At 40.9% G+C, this 18,264-nt stretch overlaps 1 protein-coding gene across 6 annotated transcripts in view; it reads left to right on the top strand.

Moving 5' to 3' along the window:
- The window catches only part of LOC119979117 (TBC1 domain family member 22B-like), a 355,807-nt gene that overhangs the window by 177,056 nt on the left and 160,487 nt on the right, over positions 1–18,264 (top strand). For all 6 annotated transcript variants that reach the window (XM_038821122.1, XM_038821126.1, XM_038821121.1 and 3 more), the window contains one exon: positions 2,393–2,507. In XM_038821122.1, coding sequence (XP_038677050.1) covers positions 2,393–2,507 — 115 coding nt within the window. The remainder of the gene's footprint in view (positions 1–2,392; positions 2,508–18,264) is intronic.

Below are 18,264 nucleotides of genomic sequence, written 5' to 3'. Positions count from 1 at the left end.
TTTTTTCATCCTTATTAATTGACTCCAGCACTTTACCCATCACCGATGTCAGACGGACCGGTCTATAATTCCCCATTTTCTCTCTCCCTCCTTTTTTAAAAAGTGAGGTTACATTAGCTACCCTCCAATCCATTGGAACTCTTCCAGAGTCTATAGAATGCTGGAAAATGATCTCCAATGTGTCCATTATTTCTAGGGCCACTTCCTCAAGCACTCTGGGATGCAGAGCTTCAGGCCTTGGGGACATATCGGATTTTAATCCCATCAATTTCCCCAATACAATTTCCTGACTAATAATGATTTCCTTCAGTTCCTCCTTCATGCTAAACCCTCTGTTCCCCTAGTATTTCCAGAAGGTTATTTGTGTCCTCCTCAGTGAAGACAGATCCAAAGTATTTGTTCAACTGGTCTGCCATCTCAAAACTTTGCGTTGAACGCACTGAAACTTGAATTTGCTTTATTCTCATTGCCAAAAAGATGTAGTGACTTGACCATAAAAAGGTAGTTGAAACACATTGTGAAGTTGATCTTCTTTAATAGATTAAAATAAAGTTGAGAATAAAATATGGCCTCAAAAATGAGAGCAGCTGGTTAAACATGGAAATAACAATAACTGAAAAGAAAAGAACTAATGGTAGTTAAATACGAATATGCACCGGTAACAACAGCAACTAATGACATCCCAGCACTTAGTGATGACATAAGCAGTGGACTTAAATAAGAAGATACAAAATACTAACACGATAACAGGGCCCTTGGACAGTTAGGAGGGCAGAAGTAAAGGGACAGGTATTCTGCAATTGCATGGGAAGGTACCGTGGAAAGGGAATGAGGGTTGGGGTGATGGAGGAGTGGTCCAGCGTGTCATGGGGGGGGGGGGGGGGGGGGGGGCGTTACTCTATTAATAATGTTGGTGAACCACAAGCCTTCCCTTATATTGATCAAATGACCACACAACCAAGTTCAAAAGATGGTTTGTTTACATACACAAGAGTTATGTCAACATGAAAACACAATATCTACTACGAGTAAACTACACCTATCAGCTACAATAACCTATACTTAACTTCAGGGTGACCGGCACTGTGCAAATAGATAAGGCCTTTTATCTGGATTTCACTTAGCTGGTTCGAAGAAAATGGCTCTGACTCTGCTGGGCTCATCCGGCAGGTAGCGATCGTTGGTCTTGAACGTAGCTGGCTGTTCCTGCTCCAATTGGGTTGGCACAGGCCGGATCCAAAAGAGACGGAACACATAGCTGTGCTCTCTTTTATCAATCTGGGATTTCACGCTCTTTGGGGCGGTCCTTAACCTTGGACCCAGTAGTTCGACAGGGCTCTGATCACTGTCTTTGATTTCGGCCAATAAAAGGGCGGGTGGCTGGGAAGATCCTTAGCAGTCATTGACCTTGGCAGTTAGGCTTTCTGAGTAAAGGGAGTGGCGCCGATCAGTCTGTGGCTGTACCAGTTGCTTGATTGGAGTTCTATTGTCCTGGAAAAATGGGCCATTGAAATGCAAATGTGCAGGGGTTTCGATCAGGCCTGGTTACCTGTGTTTAAGATGCACATTGGCTCTGTATCTGTCCGAGTCCTGGGTTGGCCATAATTCCCTTGGTCCTTTGCAGGTGGCCATCTTAGATAGCTACAGAAGTGATACCTGCAAAATGCTGACAGGGACGTAGGTGAGGGGAAGATGGATTTAGTGGTGGCATCATACTGGAGATGTCAGAAGATGATCCTTTGAATGCGGAGGCTGGTGGGGTGAAAAGTGAAGACAGGAGGGACCCTGTCTTGGTTCTTATGTCGCCTGAAGGGCTGATTCCCACATTGCCAGAACTTTTCAGCAAGTGGAAGGGCTTCAGGGACAGGGGAGGCCCAGCAGATCACCATGCTTGGGCCTCGGGTGGGGAAGTAGGAAATCGTTCCAGTTTGGAACCGTCCTTTCCACCCCAAGGTCTGCTTTTTTCTTCGCAAAGATCTCTCATGTGCCTGACCTAGCCAACATGATCTGCCCACACCTTTCTCCCACCACTCTGGGCCACTCCATCTGCCCTCACTATGAGACCCACTCTAAGGTGGGAATTCCTCCCAAATTAGGGACCGGAATCTTGCTTCTAGCCAGTTAGCGCAATATCTAATAAAATAAATTTTGTTGCAAACATAAATATGTTTTAGAAGTGTTTAGATAATTGACCACTTTCTAACCATGTATTCCAAAGAGATTAAATGACCATTATTACTTGAAATCACAAACTACAGTTGCACTTTTTAGAAATTTATAATATTTGGGTTTATTGAAAAGTGATTGTTAAACTGATATGTAGGTTGTACATTCAAGATATTAATATGCCAATTGATCTAAACGCTACACATCTTGCTCATATATTTTGCAGATCTTTGAACGAATCCTCTTCATATGGGCCATTCGACATCCAGCGAGTGGTTATGTTCAAGGAATTAATGACCTGGTCACTCCTTTCTTTGTAGTGTTCCTTTCAGAGCATGTGGGTAAGTTTACATAATTTATCCAGACTGACAGCAAGGTTGTAACCCACCTAAATAGTGAAAAACAAATATCTGAGATGCACAACCTTCCCTTTTTTCCCATGATAATGCAAACCTGTATGGCCATCTTCCCGTGTAGAAAAAGATGAATAAAGCTAGTGATTTCTCACATCTTCATTACTATGTACAATTTTGGTCTCCTCATTGCAAAAAGGGATATAGCAACTCTGGCAAAGATTGAAAGAAAATGATTCACAAGGATGATGCCAGAACTGTCGAGTAAATATATCAGGAAAGATTGAACCGGCTTGGGCCCTTTTCTCTAGATAAGAGAAGACTGGGGATGACCTAACAGAGGTCTTCAAAATGATAAAGAAATTTGATAGTACATATGATGAAGAATATGTGTCATTTGTGCGGCAGTTCAAAATCAGGGTCATACATGTAATAAATCCATAAATAATTTGGGAGAATCGTCTTCATCCAGAGAGTGATTGGAATATGGAACTTGTTACCATATGGAAGAGTTGATAGAAATAGCATAAATACCTATCAGGGGAGTCTAGATTTACACATGAAAGAGAAAGAAATAGAAAACGGGATTAGATCAAGTATGGTGAGAGAAGGGTAATGTGAAGCATAAACACCAGCATAAATTAGTTGGGCCGCATAGCCTGTTTCTGTGCCCTAACTTCTGTGGTGTTTTATGCCAACAAAGGAATTTGACCAAGTTAACTAGAGCTATTTTGAAAAGAATAATAATGAGGGAAAGTAGAAGGATTTTTAAAGAAAGATGAGCACTTTATTTCTTTAAGGTAAGGGCCCTTAAACCCTAGCGAGGTTGCTGTGTAGCTGGCTGGTGTTAATGCAACCCAGGAAGTTGCATCCTTTGAAGGAAGCAACTTTCCTTATTTAAGTTTAAAATAGCGAGAGGAGAGCCGAGCATTTCATAGTTTAAAGTAGCGAGAGGAGAGCCGGGAGTTTCACAGTTTAAAGGAGCGAGAAGGCAGTCGGGAGTTTCACGAGAAGAGATCTTTACAGTTTAAAACAGCAATAGGAAAGTCGGAAGGTTCAGTGTACAGTCCAGCAGATCATTCCATACAGAAAAACATAGGACCTACTGTAAATACACAAGGTAAGTGCAGACATTGTGAAGTATAGTGCTATTTAGGAGAGAAGATGCATGGAGAGATCAGTTCAGTCCATAAGAACGTCATTCAGGAGTCTGGTAACAGCGAGGAAGAAGCTGTTTTTGAATTTGTTAGTGCGTGTTCTCAGACTTTTGTATTTCCTGCCCGATGGAAGATGTTGGAAGAGAGAATAACCCGGGTGGGAGGGGTCTTTAATTATGCTGCCGCTTTCCCAAGGCAGTGGGGGATGTAGACCGAGTCATTGCATGGGTGGTGGGTTTGTGTGATGGATTCCGCTGTGTTCACGACTCTCTGTAGTTTCTTACGATCTTGGGTCGAGTAGTTGCCATACTAATCTGTGGTGCAGCCGGATCGGATGCTTTCTATGATGCATCTGTAAAAATTCATTAGAGTCAATGTGGACATGCCGAAATTCCTGGGTAAATGTATGCACTGTTGTGCTTTCTTGGTCCCAACGTGGACGTCGGTGGACCGGGGCAAATTGTTGACGTGCACACCTAGGAATTTGAAGCTGTCAACCATCTCCACCTCGGCACTATTGATGCAGAGAGGTTTGCTTGTGCTTTTGTGGCTGGTTTTGACTAACTTGGCAGGGGCTGGGATCCTGAGAGAAGGTTCAGCTGGGATAGCTGCATAGCCAAAATTTGAAGAGACATCAAGTGAGTCAGGAAGGTATAGAATTTCCCAGACCAGTTAAGTCGAAAGGTTGTTTGTCAAGGTGGGATGGTTTTTTTCTGTAATTAAAGGGCAATTTAGCATGGCCAATCCATCTGCGCTGCACATCTTTGGGTTGTGTGGGTGAGACCCATGCAGACACAGGGAGAATGTGCAAACTCCACATAGACAGTGACCCGGGGCAGGGATCGAACTCGGGTCCTCGACGCCGTGAAGCAGCAATGCTAACCACTGTGCCACCGTGCTGCCCTTGGTATTTATTTTAATGCAAGGAGTCGTGACAAACAAAGCAGATGCGTTAAGGGCACAAATTAAAACGTGGGGATATGATGTTGTTATTGTCCCTCAGACATGGTTGCGAGAGGGCAGGATTGACAGCTCAATATTCCAGGATATAGGATCTTCTTACGAGACGGGAAAGTAAATGAAAGAGCAGGTGTTGTAATTCTGATCAGGAAATCAATTACAGCAGTAAGGAGGGAGGACATCTTAGAAGGGTCTTCAAATGAAGCTATGTGGGTAGAACGTAAAAACAAAAAAGGAGCAATTGCATTTCTGGGAACCCTGGATACTGCATTAGATACTGAGAAAAAGGGCGGCTTATGGCAGCTATTGAGGGCTCAAACAGCAGAAGCCTTAGAGGTGTATAAAGTATGCAAAAGAGAACTTAAAGGAAATTAGGAGAGCAAAAAGGGACATGAAAGGATTCTAGCAGGTAAAATAAAGGAAATTCCTAAGTGTTTCACAAGTATATTAAGGGTAAAAGGATAACTAGGGAAAGAGTAGGGCCCATTAAAGACCACGGTGGTAATTTGTGTGTGGAGCCCGAAGACAGAGGTAGGGTTCTAAATTAGTACTTTGTATCGATGTTCACTAATGAAAGAGTCAGTGTGGGTATAGAAATCAAGGAAAAAGACTGGAAACAGCAGGGTCGCTGACAATTTTCAATTCTTCTCTGGCCACAGGAGAGGTTCCGGAGGATAGCCAATGTGATACCATTATTCAAGAAGGGAGGAAGGAATCAACCAGAAAACTACAGGCCAGTCAGTCTAACCTCAGTTTTGGGGAAACTATTGGAAGCAATTCTGAGAGACTGAATTAATCTGCATTTGTAGAGGCAGGGATTAATCAAGAACAGTCAGCGTGGTTTTGTTAAGGGGAGGTCATGTTTGACCAACTTGATTGAATTTTTCAAAACGTGACCAGGTGTGTAGATGAGGGCAATGTATTTGACGTAGTCAACTTAGACTTTAGCAAGGATTTTGATAATGTCCCACATGGGAGACTGATGATGAAGATAATAGCTCATGGGATCCAAGGAAATTTGGCAAATTGGATCCAGAATTGGCTGAATGGCAAGAAGCAGAGGGTAATGGTTGAGGGCTGTTTTTCTGACTGGAAGCCTGTGTCCAGTGGAGTCACGCAAGGATCCTTGTTGGGGCTCTTTCTGTTTGTGGTGATACTAATATATGAATTATTTAGACATGAATGAAGAAGAATTGATCAGTAAGTTTGTGGGTGATACAAAAATTGGTTGGATGGTAAATTAGGGCCTTAGATTACAGGAGGTTATAGACGGGCTGGTCAGATGGGCTGATCAGTGGTAAATGGAATTCAACCCGGATAACTGTGAGGTGATGGCACTTGGGCAGGACAAACAAGGCAAGGGAATACATAATGAATGGCAGGACCTTCGGAAGTATTGAGCATCAGAGGGACCTTGGTGAGCATGAACACTGATCCCTTAAGATAGCAGGGCAGGTAGATATAGTGCTTGAGAAGGGATATGGTATACTTGCGTTTTTTAGCCGAGGCATAGAGTTTAAGAGCAGGGAGGTTATGCTGATACTGTATATAATGTTGGTTAAGCCACAGCTAGAGTATTGCATGCAGTTCTGAAATCCACATTATAGGAGAGATGTGGTAGCACTGGAAAGAGTGCAGATGAGATTTTGAGATCTATCAGAATGTTGCCTGGGTTGGAGAGTTGGAGCTATGAAGAGACTTGGATAGATTTGGGTTCTTTTCCTTGGCACCAAGGGGACTGAGTGAGGGACATCATTGACATGTATAAAATTATGAGGGGCATAAATGGAGTAGATAGGAAGACATTTTTCCCCTTGGACGGATCAATGGCCAGGGGTATAGATTTAAGGTAAAGAGCAGAAGGTTTAGAGGGGATGTGAGGAAAAGCCTTTTCACCCAGAGGGTGGTGAGAGTCTGGAACCCACTGCCTAAAAGGATAGTGGTGGCAGAGACCCTCAAAATTTAAAAAGTATTTAGATGTGCGATGCCAAGGCATACAGTGTAATTGGGAATCGAACACTTGGGTGACTGTTTTTGGCCAGTGCCGACGTGATGGGTCGAAGGGCCTTTTCTGGGCTATTTACCGCTATGACTCTCTAAGAAAGAAAATTTGTTTAAATTTCTCCTGTCCTTTGAAAATAAATTCCTAGTTCCTCAGTTACTGACCGTAGTTCAGTAAAGTATGTCTTAAAAAATGTAGTGTCACTGGCTGAGATCAACATACAGGGACCCATGCAACCCACTCTTGTCATTGCTAAACTCAAGAACATTTTTTCTCAAGGTAGGGTGGAAGAAATCCCCTCTATCAAAATAATATTACCCTGTGGTAGGGGATTGTGTTTTAATGTTTGTATATTGTTACGTGAGTGAGTACATATTTACTGTGTAACACCTCTTTCTACACACTGAATTCCTGGGCATCACTGCACCCTTAAAATACAATAGATACTCTATTGGCTTTCTCCAGGGGAGGATGAATTGTGCCTGGCACAGCATAGTTCTCTTGTGATCTGGGAGCACTGGGATCACTGCAGACTAATCATTGGGGATTGACTCCGTAACATTTCTGCACAGTTCTGGGACTTTTTAAAGAATAAAACCAAAAATGGTTTGTTTAGCTCTATTTGCTTATTGTTAGAAATATGTTTCTAAGTGACCTCTGTTGAGTACCAAACATGTTTATTGGACTTTAATCTTGGACAAGACTTTTGAAAAATTGAATATATCACACTTTCTATCATGCATTTTGACTTTTTTAAATTTTGATTTGATGTTTTCTTATTTATAGTCAATAAAACAAATTTTAATTTGGGAAGCAAAGAAGTAGAGTTGGTTGAACAGGGAATTTGTCTGCAGTACAGGTTAGTAGCGAGCAGATGCGAAGCCGGACATGACAGTACAACCACTGATACCTGCAGCCGTCCAGTTTACATGGGCATTTTCTGTTATGAATATGAACATAGGAATTTGTAAGGGGCAAAAGTCAGACAAATTGTGACAGCAGGAAGCAAGACAGAATGTGACTGCAAGTCTAAGATCTATGATTTATTGAGATATATTTTAGAACATTGAAGGAGAAATCTGTGCAAAATGTTCAGCTGCATGCTGTGTAGGCATAAGTATGCCTACAAAAATGTTCTCTGTGGCCATTCTTGCAGTTCTAAAATAGTTTTAGAAACAAGTTTTTTCTAACTACTCCTCCAGGACTCCTCAGGCTGGCTGAAACCTCAGCACACAAACAAATCCTCTTTAAGTAAATGGTAGAATCAAAGGAGCCATGACTCTAAATTTAAATATCTAATTGAAAAGGAGAGGATTCAAAAATTATTTTTTTTTTAGAGCGGATATTACAAATAAAATTATTTATCCTACAGCAATATAAATGGATGAACAATTGTTGTAGTTGCAACTGGTCAATCTAAACTTGTATTCATAAAATAAGTTAGATTACTTATTAGGGTATTAATTTTAAAAATATATTCAATTTATCAAAAATCTTCCTTCTGGCTTGTCTTTATTCTAAAATGAAAAGGGACAACAAAAAACTGTGGGATTAACTTGGTCTTTACCAGGCATAACAATAATCCAAAACAGGAACTTTCAAAATGATATTACAGGAAACCGCATTTAGGTTCATTTCTCCGAAGCAAACTTCAATCACCGATCTTGATTATTTACAGTAATGAAAACACAAGTTTCTGGAGACAGTGGAGCTAACATCAAGCTCATATATTAGTGTGAGGAAAAGAATCAGTCTGGAAATATGCATTGCTACCTTTTAAGGTTGTTTATCGTCAAAGTAAACGTGTGAACAAGAGAAGAAAATGTATGCATTCTGAAGCCAAAATACAGTTTCTATAGAAACTCAGAATTATAGACGAAGGAAAAACTCCCATTAAGTGGATGAGAAACAGCATATTTGTTTCTATGTAGTTGTCATGAAAGAAAAAGACAAGGTCAATGTGAGCAAATGAGATTACTAAAGAAAACATTCTGGATATTTTGTGTGTGTCTCTGCATTTTGAAGTTTTAATTTGAAGACTATTTGATGTTGCAAGTATGTTGATTCAAATGGCCCCAACCAAGGCTGGTTTAGCTCAGTGGGGCTAGACAGCTGGCTTGTAAGGCAGACCAATGCCAGCAACGCGGGTTCAATTCCCGTACCGGCTGAGAGAATTCTGAATTCTCCCTCTGTCTACCTGAAAAGGTGGCGGAATGTGGCGACTCGGGGCTTTTCACAGTGCATTACAGTGTTAATGTAAGCCTACTTGTGACAAAAAAAAATATTAACTTTGCTTTTGTATTCTGCATATCCTTGCCAAACAGAAATGGACATTTTCTTTCAACTCTGAACATTTTGTCTTTTGCATAGTACCTTTTCCTTTTAGCTCAGAGTAGAAAATAATCAACAAATGGTGCTGAATTATAATTGAATGATCTTTTCTTTGCAGAAAAGTAAAAAACTGCTAATCAGCCTATGCTTCTGTAACATAATAAGCCAGAATTTACTCTCAAAATAAAAGTGAGCCTGTGGGAATCACTGTTGTTTGGGCAAAAATTGCACAGCGACTTCAGTCAAAAGCTGATTCATTGTTAAACATAAAAAGATGGAAGTTAACATCTGAAATATGTCGCCTCTAATGTTGGCTTTACGCAAACAGTATCTTGCTGTCTGGCTCTATTCAACAATTGAACAGTGTGACATTTCTATACTTGCGCAGTAGAAGCAAATTAAACTCGCCACAGAAAGTTGGGGCTCATTCATTTCAACTTGATAGCCTTTTTAATTGTATGGTATCATAGATTATCATAGAATTTGCAGTGCAGAAGGAGGCCATTCGGCCCATCGAGTCTAAAGGGCACCCTACCCAAGGTCCACCCTATCCCCATAACCCAGTGACCCCACCCAACACTAAGGGCAATTTTGGACACTTAGGGCAATTTATCATGGCCAATCCACCTAACCTGCACATCTTTGGACTGTGGGAGGAAACCGGAGCATCCGGAGGAAACCCGCGCACACACGGGGAGGATGTGCAGACTCTGCACAGACAGTGACCCAAGCCGGAATCGAACCTGGGACCCTGGAGCTGTGAAGCAATTGTGCTATCCACAATGCTACCGTGCTGCCCCAGTTGTCTCAACCACTGCTCAACAACCTCCTTGGGATCAGAAAATCGCTCTTGCAAATGTGGTGCCTCATTCCTTCAGCTTTTAGTTAACTCTCTCCCTCCCTCTCCTCTCTATTTTGCATTTTGTACCCAATTTGACAATGAATTCACTCACAACGTACTTCCTGACGCAGGTCCATTGCCATAAAGGGAGACCTGATTGAGATCTACAAAATTCAGAGAGGTATAGACAGGGTGTCCCGGACATGAAGGTGAAAGGTGTGCCATCCAGGCCTGCCCTGCCAGTGTTGTGAAATACCAAGATGCATAATTAATAAGGTCAGGTCGGAAGATCTGACGTGTTTTCCCACTGGCTGCTGCAAAGGAAAACACTCCACATTCCTGTACCCATCATGGTACGTAGTCCTAAAATGGGAGAATTCCGCTGGAAGTTCCTGGATGTTTTCTCAAAATGGTCAAACCGCGAGCTAAAGTGTTATTGGTTGGTTGTGAAAATAAATTCTGAAAAGTTACATCAGCAGGACTTTGTCATGGTCCGAGGGAGGGAGCATTCGTAGAAGTGTGCCTTACTGATGATAATTGTACTCCTGAAACTCAAAAGTGAAACCGGCTGTCGGATAGGACAGCATATTGTGGAACTGTGTCTACATTATGCTATACATGTGGGAGGGTAATTCTTGTGGTTGTGTAACTCATTTCTTTGTTGTATTGATTATTTAAAGTGAAATTGATTTTATTATTTTATTACTTGGAGTGTAATTTGCCTGTTAATTCATGTTTAATTTGTATTGGTTCCGAGTCGTGTTAAAGTAAAAGTTACAAAAACGTGGAACCTTGCTGGTATATCATTATTTGAGGGTTGTTTGGTAAATGTGGGTTTGTTTTGTTTATGGTTCCCACAAGTGGACCGCATTAGTTGTCTTTCAGTGCAAGCGTTCTTGTGCACTAACGTTAGCAGGGAGAACCCTTGCAATTTGTATCTGCTGATCCAAAGAAACTCATCTCTCACTATTCTAAAAGGTTGTTGATGCGCTTGATTGATTTTCAAGGCATTAATCACGCTTAAGTGTTGTTAACTGCTGTGGTGGTTTATCATATTACCTGTACCTTTTTAATTAGATTGGTACCTTTAAAATTATTCTTTTATTCAGTTTTTACTATAGGAATTGGTCTGCAGCTGAAACACCAGGCTTCCATAAGAAGTTAGGTGTTCAACTGTCAAATATCGTTTAAATTTGAATGAAACAGGGTAAGCAGTGTATTTTAGCAGTTACACTATTCTCAATGATTCAGTTTTAGTTCAGCCTCATTAAAATTGGTGTCCATTTTGAATAAAATACTCCTGGAGCATTTGATGTGCTCATATCCACCTTTGATGCCCATGATCCTCACAATAGCCGTACTCTTTTTTTTTTTTTCCCTAATTGTTCCCCCTGCCATGACCCACAGCTTTTCTTCCTGAAGTCCAATAAGCACAGACCTGCACTTACCTGACATATGGCTGTTTGGCCATGTATCATTGGATCTGATATCGCGCGTTCTGGGCCCACTCTGCTCTGTCAAACTGATGCAGTACTCCAGATTGCTAAGGACTGAGATAACCTCACCCTCCTTTACTTCACGAATAACCATCTGTACAAAGCCCTTTTGCTCTACCTCTTCCATAAACATCTCAAAGATCACATGCCTTCTTTGTCACAAGATTGAGGCCATCTGTTCAACTGCCTCTGCTGCCTCCTCACTGCCCTCGCTCTTAATCTGTGCATTCCTCTGTGGACCACATTCGCAGCAATTTGCTGACCACCCAATTTTCCCTCTTCGCCACCATGCTTAGCTGACTTTGTAGACAGTTTTTTCTCCTAATGCACCATCCCTCTCCCTTTCAAAGATGACAACGCCTCCTATTCAGAAAAAGAAAAAAACACCTTCTGATCTTGCAAATTGAACCTCATCTTTAACCTTCCTTTGCTCTCTAAAGTTGTTCCCTCCTGAATTTTATATATTTTCAAGCAGATTTCTGTTCCAGCCTTAGCACTGAAGCAGCCACAACCAAGGTCACAAATGACATCCTTTATGACCATTGCAATTAGCCCATATCAACCTCTATGCAGTCTGTTCAGAGTGGCAACACCAACTCTTCCAATGCTAAGCTTTTGTTGCTTTGTTCCATGTTGAATGACTGAATGGAGGCTTTCTCCCAGGTCTTTATCTGTCTGTCCCATTGTGTAACAGATCAGAATGACTCTGGGGCCGGGTTATCGCTCCTAAGGAGGGAGATCTCATGGCACGCTGTACCTGTCTTGGGGAAGGGGAGAAGTACACCGAATGGCGGGATCTATTTTCCAAGAGAGCCCCTGGAGCTGCCACGGGCTGCCAAGTGCTGAGGCAGGGTAGCTAAAAGGTACAGCTTGGTTTTCTGAAACTTTGTCCCAGTTTTGCTAAATTCTAGGCCTCAGCCCTTGTGTCCCGATTCCCATGCAACCAACTCCTGCAACTCGTACCCAACACCCACTCCCATGACGCCTAATAGACCTTATGCCAATTTAGTGCCAACTCAGGTCAGCCAAGCCCCCAAACCACCACACTTACAACCCCATGCCACCTCGCCCAGTATCCACTGTGGATAGACCTCCGGGTCCATGCTGATATGTAATAAAGTATGTTCTGAATATTACAGACTTCATGATATTAAAAAAAAATTCTCATTTATGAATGCCCTCAAGTACTTAATTCCATATAAAAAGAAACATTTGTATTCATAACCCACACAAAACAGCAATTTGTTTTATAACCTCTTGGAGCTGCCAATCAAACTGTGAAGCCCCCCTTGTAGCACCTGATTATATCAACAGCTATGGAATTGCAAGCTCAGATATTTTTCAACTCTCAGAGGCAGCCAGGCTGTTTTTTAATGTTTAATGGGTAGGCTATTTAAACAACTTAACAGCTTAACTGTTCCACAGATCTTACCTATCCTTTATGAGCTTTTATGTCTACACTAAAAATGTGTAACACTCAAACCATGGGGAAAGGCCCTCCAGTGAAGCTGCGTTCTGTTTGAATTTAGCACCGAGTTTGAATGGTCCTGTTCATTTTTGCTTCCCCATGTGAGTCACCTGCTTCCCCCAATCCCCTACCTGTGAAAATGGGATCTGGCAGAAATGAGTGCTGGACTTCCAGATGAAGACTCCCAGCACCAGCTAACCCTCTTATCTCTTCATTATGGGAAGGCCTTACCTGCACTCCTTGCTGACCCTGGATTGCCTGTCTGAAAGAAATGCATACGTTATGTGTGATACCATGCCATGTAAAATTATGTTTAAGAAAAAAAAAAATTCACTGGGGTGCATCCACTAATTTAGTACCTAATTAATATGCTTCAATAGTTGTATATAAATATTTTAGGAAACAGGCACACCTAAAGAAACTTGTAGAATATCCCCCAGGCTAGGTTTTGTGTATTTTGTGGCATAAGGTATTTTGTGCAACATCTTCTCTTCTTACCTTGGTGGTGTGGTGTCTGATATCAGCAGTCAATCTTAGTGTAATTAAGCAACTAGCCAGGCAGTGTCTCCACCGTACGAGGCATGCTTTTTAAGCAACAAGTACAATGAAACCTATATGCAGGGCAATTGTGTGGTCCATCTGGTGTACCTTGTGCAATTTTAGTCCCTTTCCCTAATGAAGGAAATTCTTAGAGAGATTACAAGAAAAGCTTCACTATATTAGTTTGTGGGTTAGGGAATTCGAGGAGAAATTTAGTAATTGAGTCTTGAATTCCCAAAAGCTTATAAGAATGAGAAGTGATTTAATTGATACTTCTAAAATTCATAGTGTATTTGTCAGGATAGACACTAAGAAAATGTTTCCCTGGCTTGGAAATTTAGAAAACTGAGTTGGAGTCTCAGAATAAGGAGTCGGCCATTTAGGATTCAAATGAGGAGAAATGGTGGATCTCCGTGATTGAGCATTTGCAGGGTAGAGGTTTATGGATTTTTGGGTAGTAGAGGAAATGGAGACAACATGGGAAGTTGAATAGATGTAGGGAATTAGACAAGATCTGTTGAATGGTGGAGCGACTCAAAGGACCAAATGACCTACTAGCTCTTATTTCTTATATTCTTATGTTCTAAGTGGAACTCCCAAAGACAGACATCTGCAAAATATGAACACTTATTGAGAGATCCAAACAGTTTGCATTGATTTGGGAACATTGACCCTTTCCCTTTCCACTTCCTTGCTGCTTTAAAATTCTTGAGTACTGTGTATACGAGTCAGTGTGAGTTAGTAGCCGGTTTGGTAAAGGAACATCTTTTATGAAATGGACACCTCTTTACCTAACTTGCATTATGGGAGAGGAACCACTCTATCACTGGAATCGATTGCTTGGAATTGATTGCTTGCACAGCTCTTCGCCAAGGTTAGAGCCGAATCTCTGCTGTTATTGGCTCTGCATAAAGAACTCCCCCACTCTATTGAAGATATTTACAGTGTATGCATTGACCATCTTGGAAAACAAGGACAGTTGCAAAAAATGAGATAGATGATGTCAGCTTTTAAGGTGCTCTTAATTTACAGGTTTCACTGTAATTGCTGATTTGCAGGTTATGTCTAACTTTTGAAATATGTTGACTTGACTCCGTTGACAACACTCTCATCTCTCAGTTAGAAGGCGGTAGGTTCAGTTTATACTAAAGACTTGCTTGTCAAATAGATTGACAGTGCAGTACTGAGGGACTGCTGCATTGATGATTGTCGTGCCATTAAACTGATGCACCATGGACTTAATTATTCCTATAGCAGTATTTGAAGAGGAGACCGTTTTTCCTGTTGTACTGGCTAACCATTTTCCCTCAATCTGCAGCACTGACAGAGTACATTATTTTGTCATTATTTCTTCATTCATTTGCTGTTTGAGTCCTTGTTTGCAAATTGTCACAGTCAGGGGAGAAGGGGTACAATGGCTCCCCTCCCTTCCCTCTCTTTTGACCACCACAGTTTTTTCAAAAAGGATAGATTTTCCAATTCAGTGCGTGTTTAACTCTTTAAATGCACGCGGTGATCATAAAAGACACAATCGACAGGTTTTCTTGCGATTCAACCAGAAAAAGCGGGTGGCTTTTATTGTACTTTTTCCCTGCAGTGCAGAAGGAGGCCATTTGGCCTATCAAGTCTGCACCATCTCTCCGAAAGAGCACCCTACATAGGTTCAGTCCCCTGCTATATCTCTGTAACCCCACCTAACCTGCACATCTTTGGACATTGATATTGAGGGACAATTCATTTGCATGGCCAATCCGCCTACCTGGCACATCTTTAGACTGTGGGAGGAAACCGGAGCATGCAGATATGGAGAGAATGTGCAAACTCCACACACAGTCAGTCACCCAAGGCAGGAATTGAACCCGGTCCCTGGTGCTGAGGTACTAGCTACTGTGCCATTCTACAAAGAAAAACACAGATTTAAAAAATTGTTTTTTAAAGTTACGCAAACAACTTTACTGCAGCAGCCTATGAATGTGTTAGTTGGTGGACATATTAAACATCATGTGCGTAGCACTTTCATCAAAGATCTTGTATTAATTGTTTTGATTCCGTTACTGGATTTTTATTTTTTCATATCTTGTAATCTTTAGAAGTGCTGATTGTGTAACTCAAGTCAAACTAAAAATGATATAAGTGGCATGAGCATGATTTTCAAATTCATAGCCTTTGGGTTTGCAACCTGTTATTTGAACAGCTGGTTGCTCTGTACAGAACTTGGGCAACTGGAGTAATTGGAAATTGTGGGTGTAATAGCAGCATTAAATAGTCATTATTATTTTATAGGAAGACAGTCAAATAATTCTAATTCTAAAAACAAATGGACTATGATTTCAAAACATATTTTGTACTGAACTCAATATCTACATTTAAATGGGTTTTCAAGCTTGCCAAAGTAGGCCTTTATTACTTTTCTGATGAAATATCAAGCTTCTTAATCTTTGCTGGATTAAAGACATGACTAAGAACATTACTTGAAATGTAGCCATTTTCAACGCTCAGTAAATCACATTTTTGTTCTAACAACGGTCATTCTTGCAAGGTTAATTACTTCATTAAAGGAGTGGATTAATAAGATACTTGAGTAAGTCTAAGATCTTTTGGTGCAAGAGGCAGCTTTCGACTATTGATCGTATCGATTGTTGCTGTCTTACAAGTGTCAATATTCCCTGTGCAATTTTTATGCATAGAAAGACGACGTTGCTTGGGCCATACTGATTGATTTTTTGTTTTGCTGATCTCAGCTCTGTCCTTGTTGGGATCATTAAAGACGATGAGCTTTTGTTCATATTTCTGTATTTTATTTTTCATTTGAGGGTTGAGAATTTTTTCTGAAGATAATTCAAATGCTGTGAGCATCATTGATCTAATGTTTTCTGTGCTCACTAAGCAAACTGATTGGAAAGAAGAAAGAAAAGAATTTTCTTTGAATCAATAACTGCAGTTGAAAGATAAAGTTCCAGTTTCTTTTGTGCTGCTCTGTCTGTAGAATAGTAAATCGTTTCTGCTGTCTCTTGCTTTCAGACCACACATCATTATTCAATTGATAATAGAAAGCTTACTTTTTTTCTGATTTTACATGAGTATAGAGAAGTGCACCAGATTTAACACATTCCTAACTGCCTGTGCCAAAATGATCAGAAGTTGCAGTGCTTTCAAACGCTTAGAACAAATGTATGCTTGGAAATAGTTAATTCAAGCTGCAATTTGAAGATAAGGCTCAAATGAATTTTTATCCTTCGTATAACAAATGCTGGTTTGCATTGTGAGTATTATTTTCTAACTACTTCATTTGTGCTTGATAATGGTTTTTGGGGGGAAAAAGTGTTTGTAATTGATTGAATGCTCAGAGTCGATTGCAGGTTTGAGTAGTGTGAAAAATATATTCTTAAAATGCGAAGGGGTTTACAAAATGTAATCAGATGGATTGATGTAATCAGGTGAAATCATTTTCCCACGTAACTCATTCTATTTAGATTTAAGAGCAAGCATCTCTTTCAGCCTGTGAGCAATAGAAGGTTTTAGGCTCCTGTTTGAAAGTTATAAAGAAGCAGATTTGTAGTCTGACGGCTCAGATATTAATTGTGTGACGATGTTTGGCTGGAAGTCATACCATAAGAAAGATTTGTAATTTCTTTAAAATATCTGCAATAGCTTCAAAAATGGTTTGAAAGGGAATTTACATCAACTGTAATTTTCTTGACTATTAAGAAATACTGGTCCATGTGACCTGCCGACCGTTGACCTGGAGCAGTACCAACTGGAAGGAAGTGCAGACCAAACACAATGTGGCCATACACACAAGGATAGCTGCAGAGGGGGAAGAGATGGAGGGGGAAGCACACACAAAGCTGAGAGAAAAAGAGGAAGATACAATTCTTGTGAGGAGAAAAAGCAAATTGTTTTCCCGAAATGGCCAAACCGTCAACTGGGCGTTACTGGTTGGTAGGTTGCAATGGAACTCTGGAAAACTACACCATCAGGAATCTTGTAACCCAAGCGGGAGAAGGCTCATAGAAATGTGCCTCGCTGATGATAATTGTACCCATGAAACGGAGCTGTTGTCCGATAGGATTCCTGACCTACCCTGCGTGACTGAGGAGCAGCATGTTGTGGAACTGAAATGCTACATGGTGTCACATCTCTGTGAAATGATTATGGTTTTGTAAGATGCATCTTTTATATTTGAATATCATTTTCATATTAATTTGTTTTTAATTGACGTTGATTCTGAATTGTTTTAAAGTAAAAGTTACAAAAAGTGAAATTGTATTTGGGGGTCACTCATTAAATTTGCTTATTTCCCCCAGCAAGAACATAATGGGAATTGGTTCCATTATAGTAATCTACTCCTGAACCATATTGAAGAATGATTGATCATATGTATTTTCATTTTCTTGGGATGTGGGTGTCGCTAGCAAGCCCAGCATTTGTCCATCCCTAATTGCCCTTGAGATGATGGCGATGAGCTGCCAACTGGAATCACTGCAGACCATCTAGTAAAGTTACATCTAATTGTGCTTCTGGGAAGTGAGTTCCAGGATTCTGATGGGATCGCAGTCTTCATACAATTATAGCAATGGGAAGTTGTGAGTGTTTCCTGGAATTGTGTAGGACATTGTTAGAGATCCTAATTTGCGATTGACACAGCCTCCCTGAATCTCTACTATGCCATGTGAAGGGCAGAAACATGACTACCAACGACTGGATATAGCAGGACTGCAGAGCTTAGATCTGATCTGTTGGTTGTGGAATTGCTTAGCTCTATTACTTGCTGCTTATGCTGTTTGTGTTGTAGTTGTAGTTGTGTTGTGTTGTAGCTTCACCCGGTTGACAACTTATATTTAGGTATGCCTGGCGTTGCTCCTGGCATGCCCTCCTGCACCCTTCATTGAACCAGGGTTGATCCACTGGCTTGGTGGTAATGGTGGCACAGTGGTTAGCACTGCTGCC

The sequence above is a fragment of the Scyliorhinus canicula genome, chromosome 15 (genome assembly GCF_902713615.1).
Source record: "Scyliorhinus canicula chromosome 15, sScyCan1.1, whole genome shotgun sequence".
Taxonomy (NCBI): Eukaryota; Metazoa; Chordata; class Chondrichthyes; order Carcharhiniformes; family Scyliorhinidae; genus Scyliorhinus; species Scyliorhinus canicula.
The sequence above is the reverse complement of the archived record's forward strand: the minus strand, read 5'-3'. Positions and strand labels throughout refer to the sequence as shown.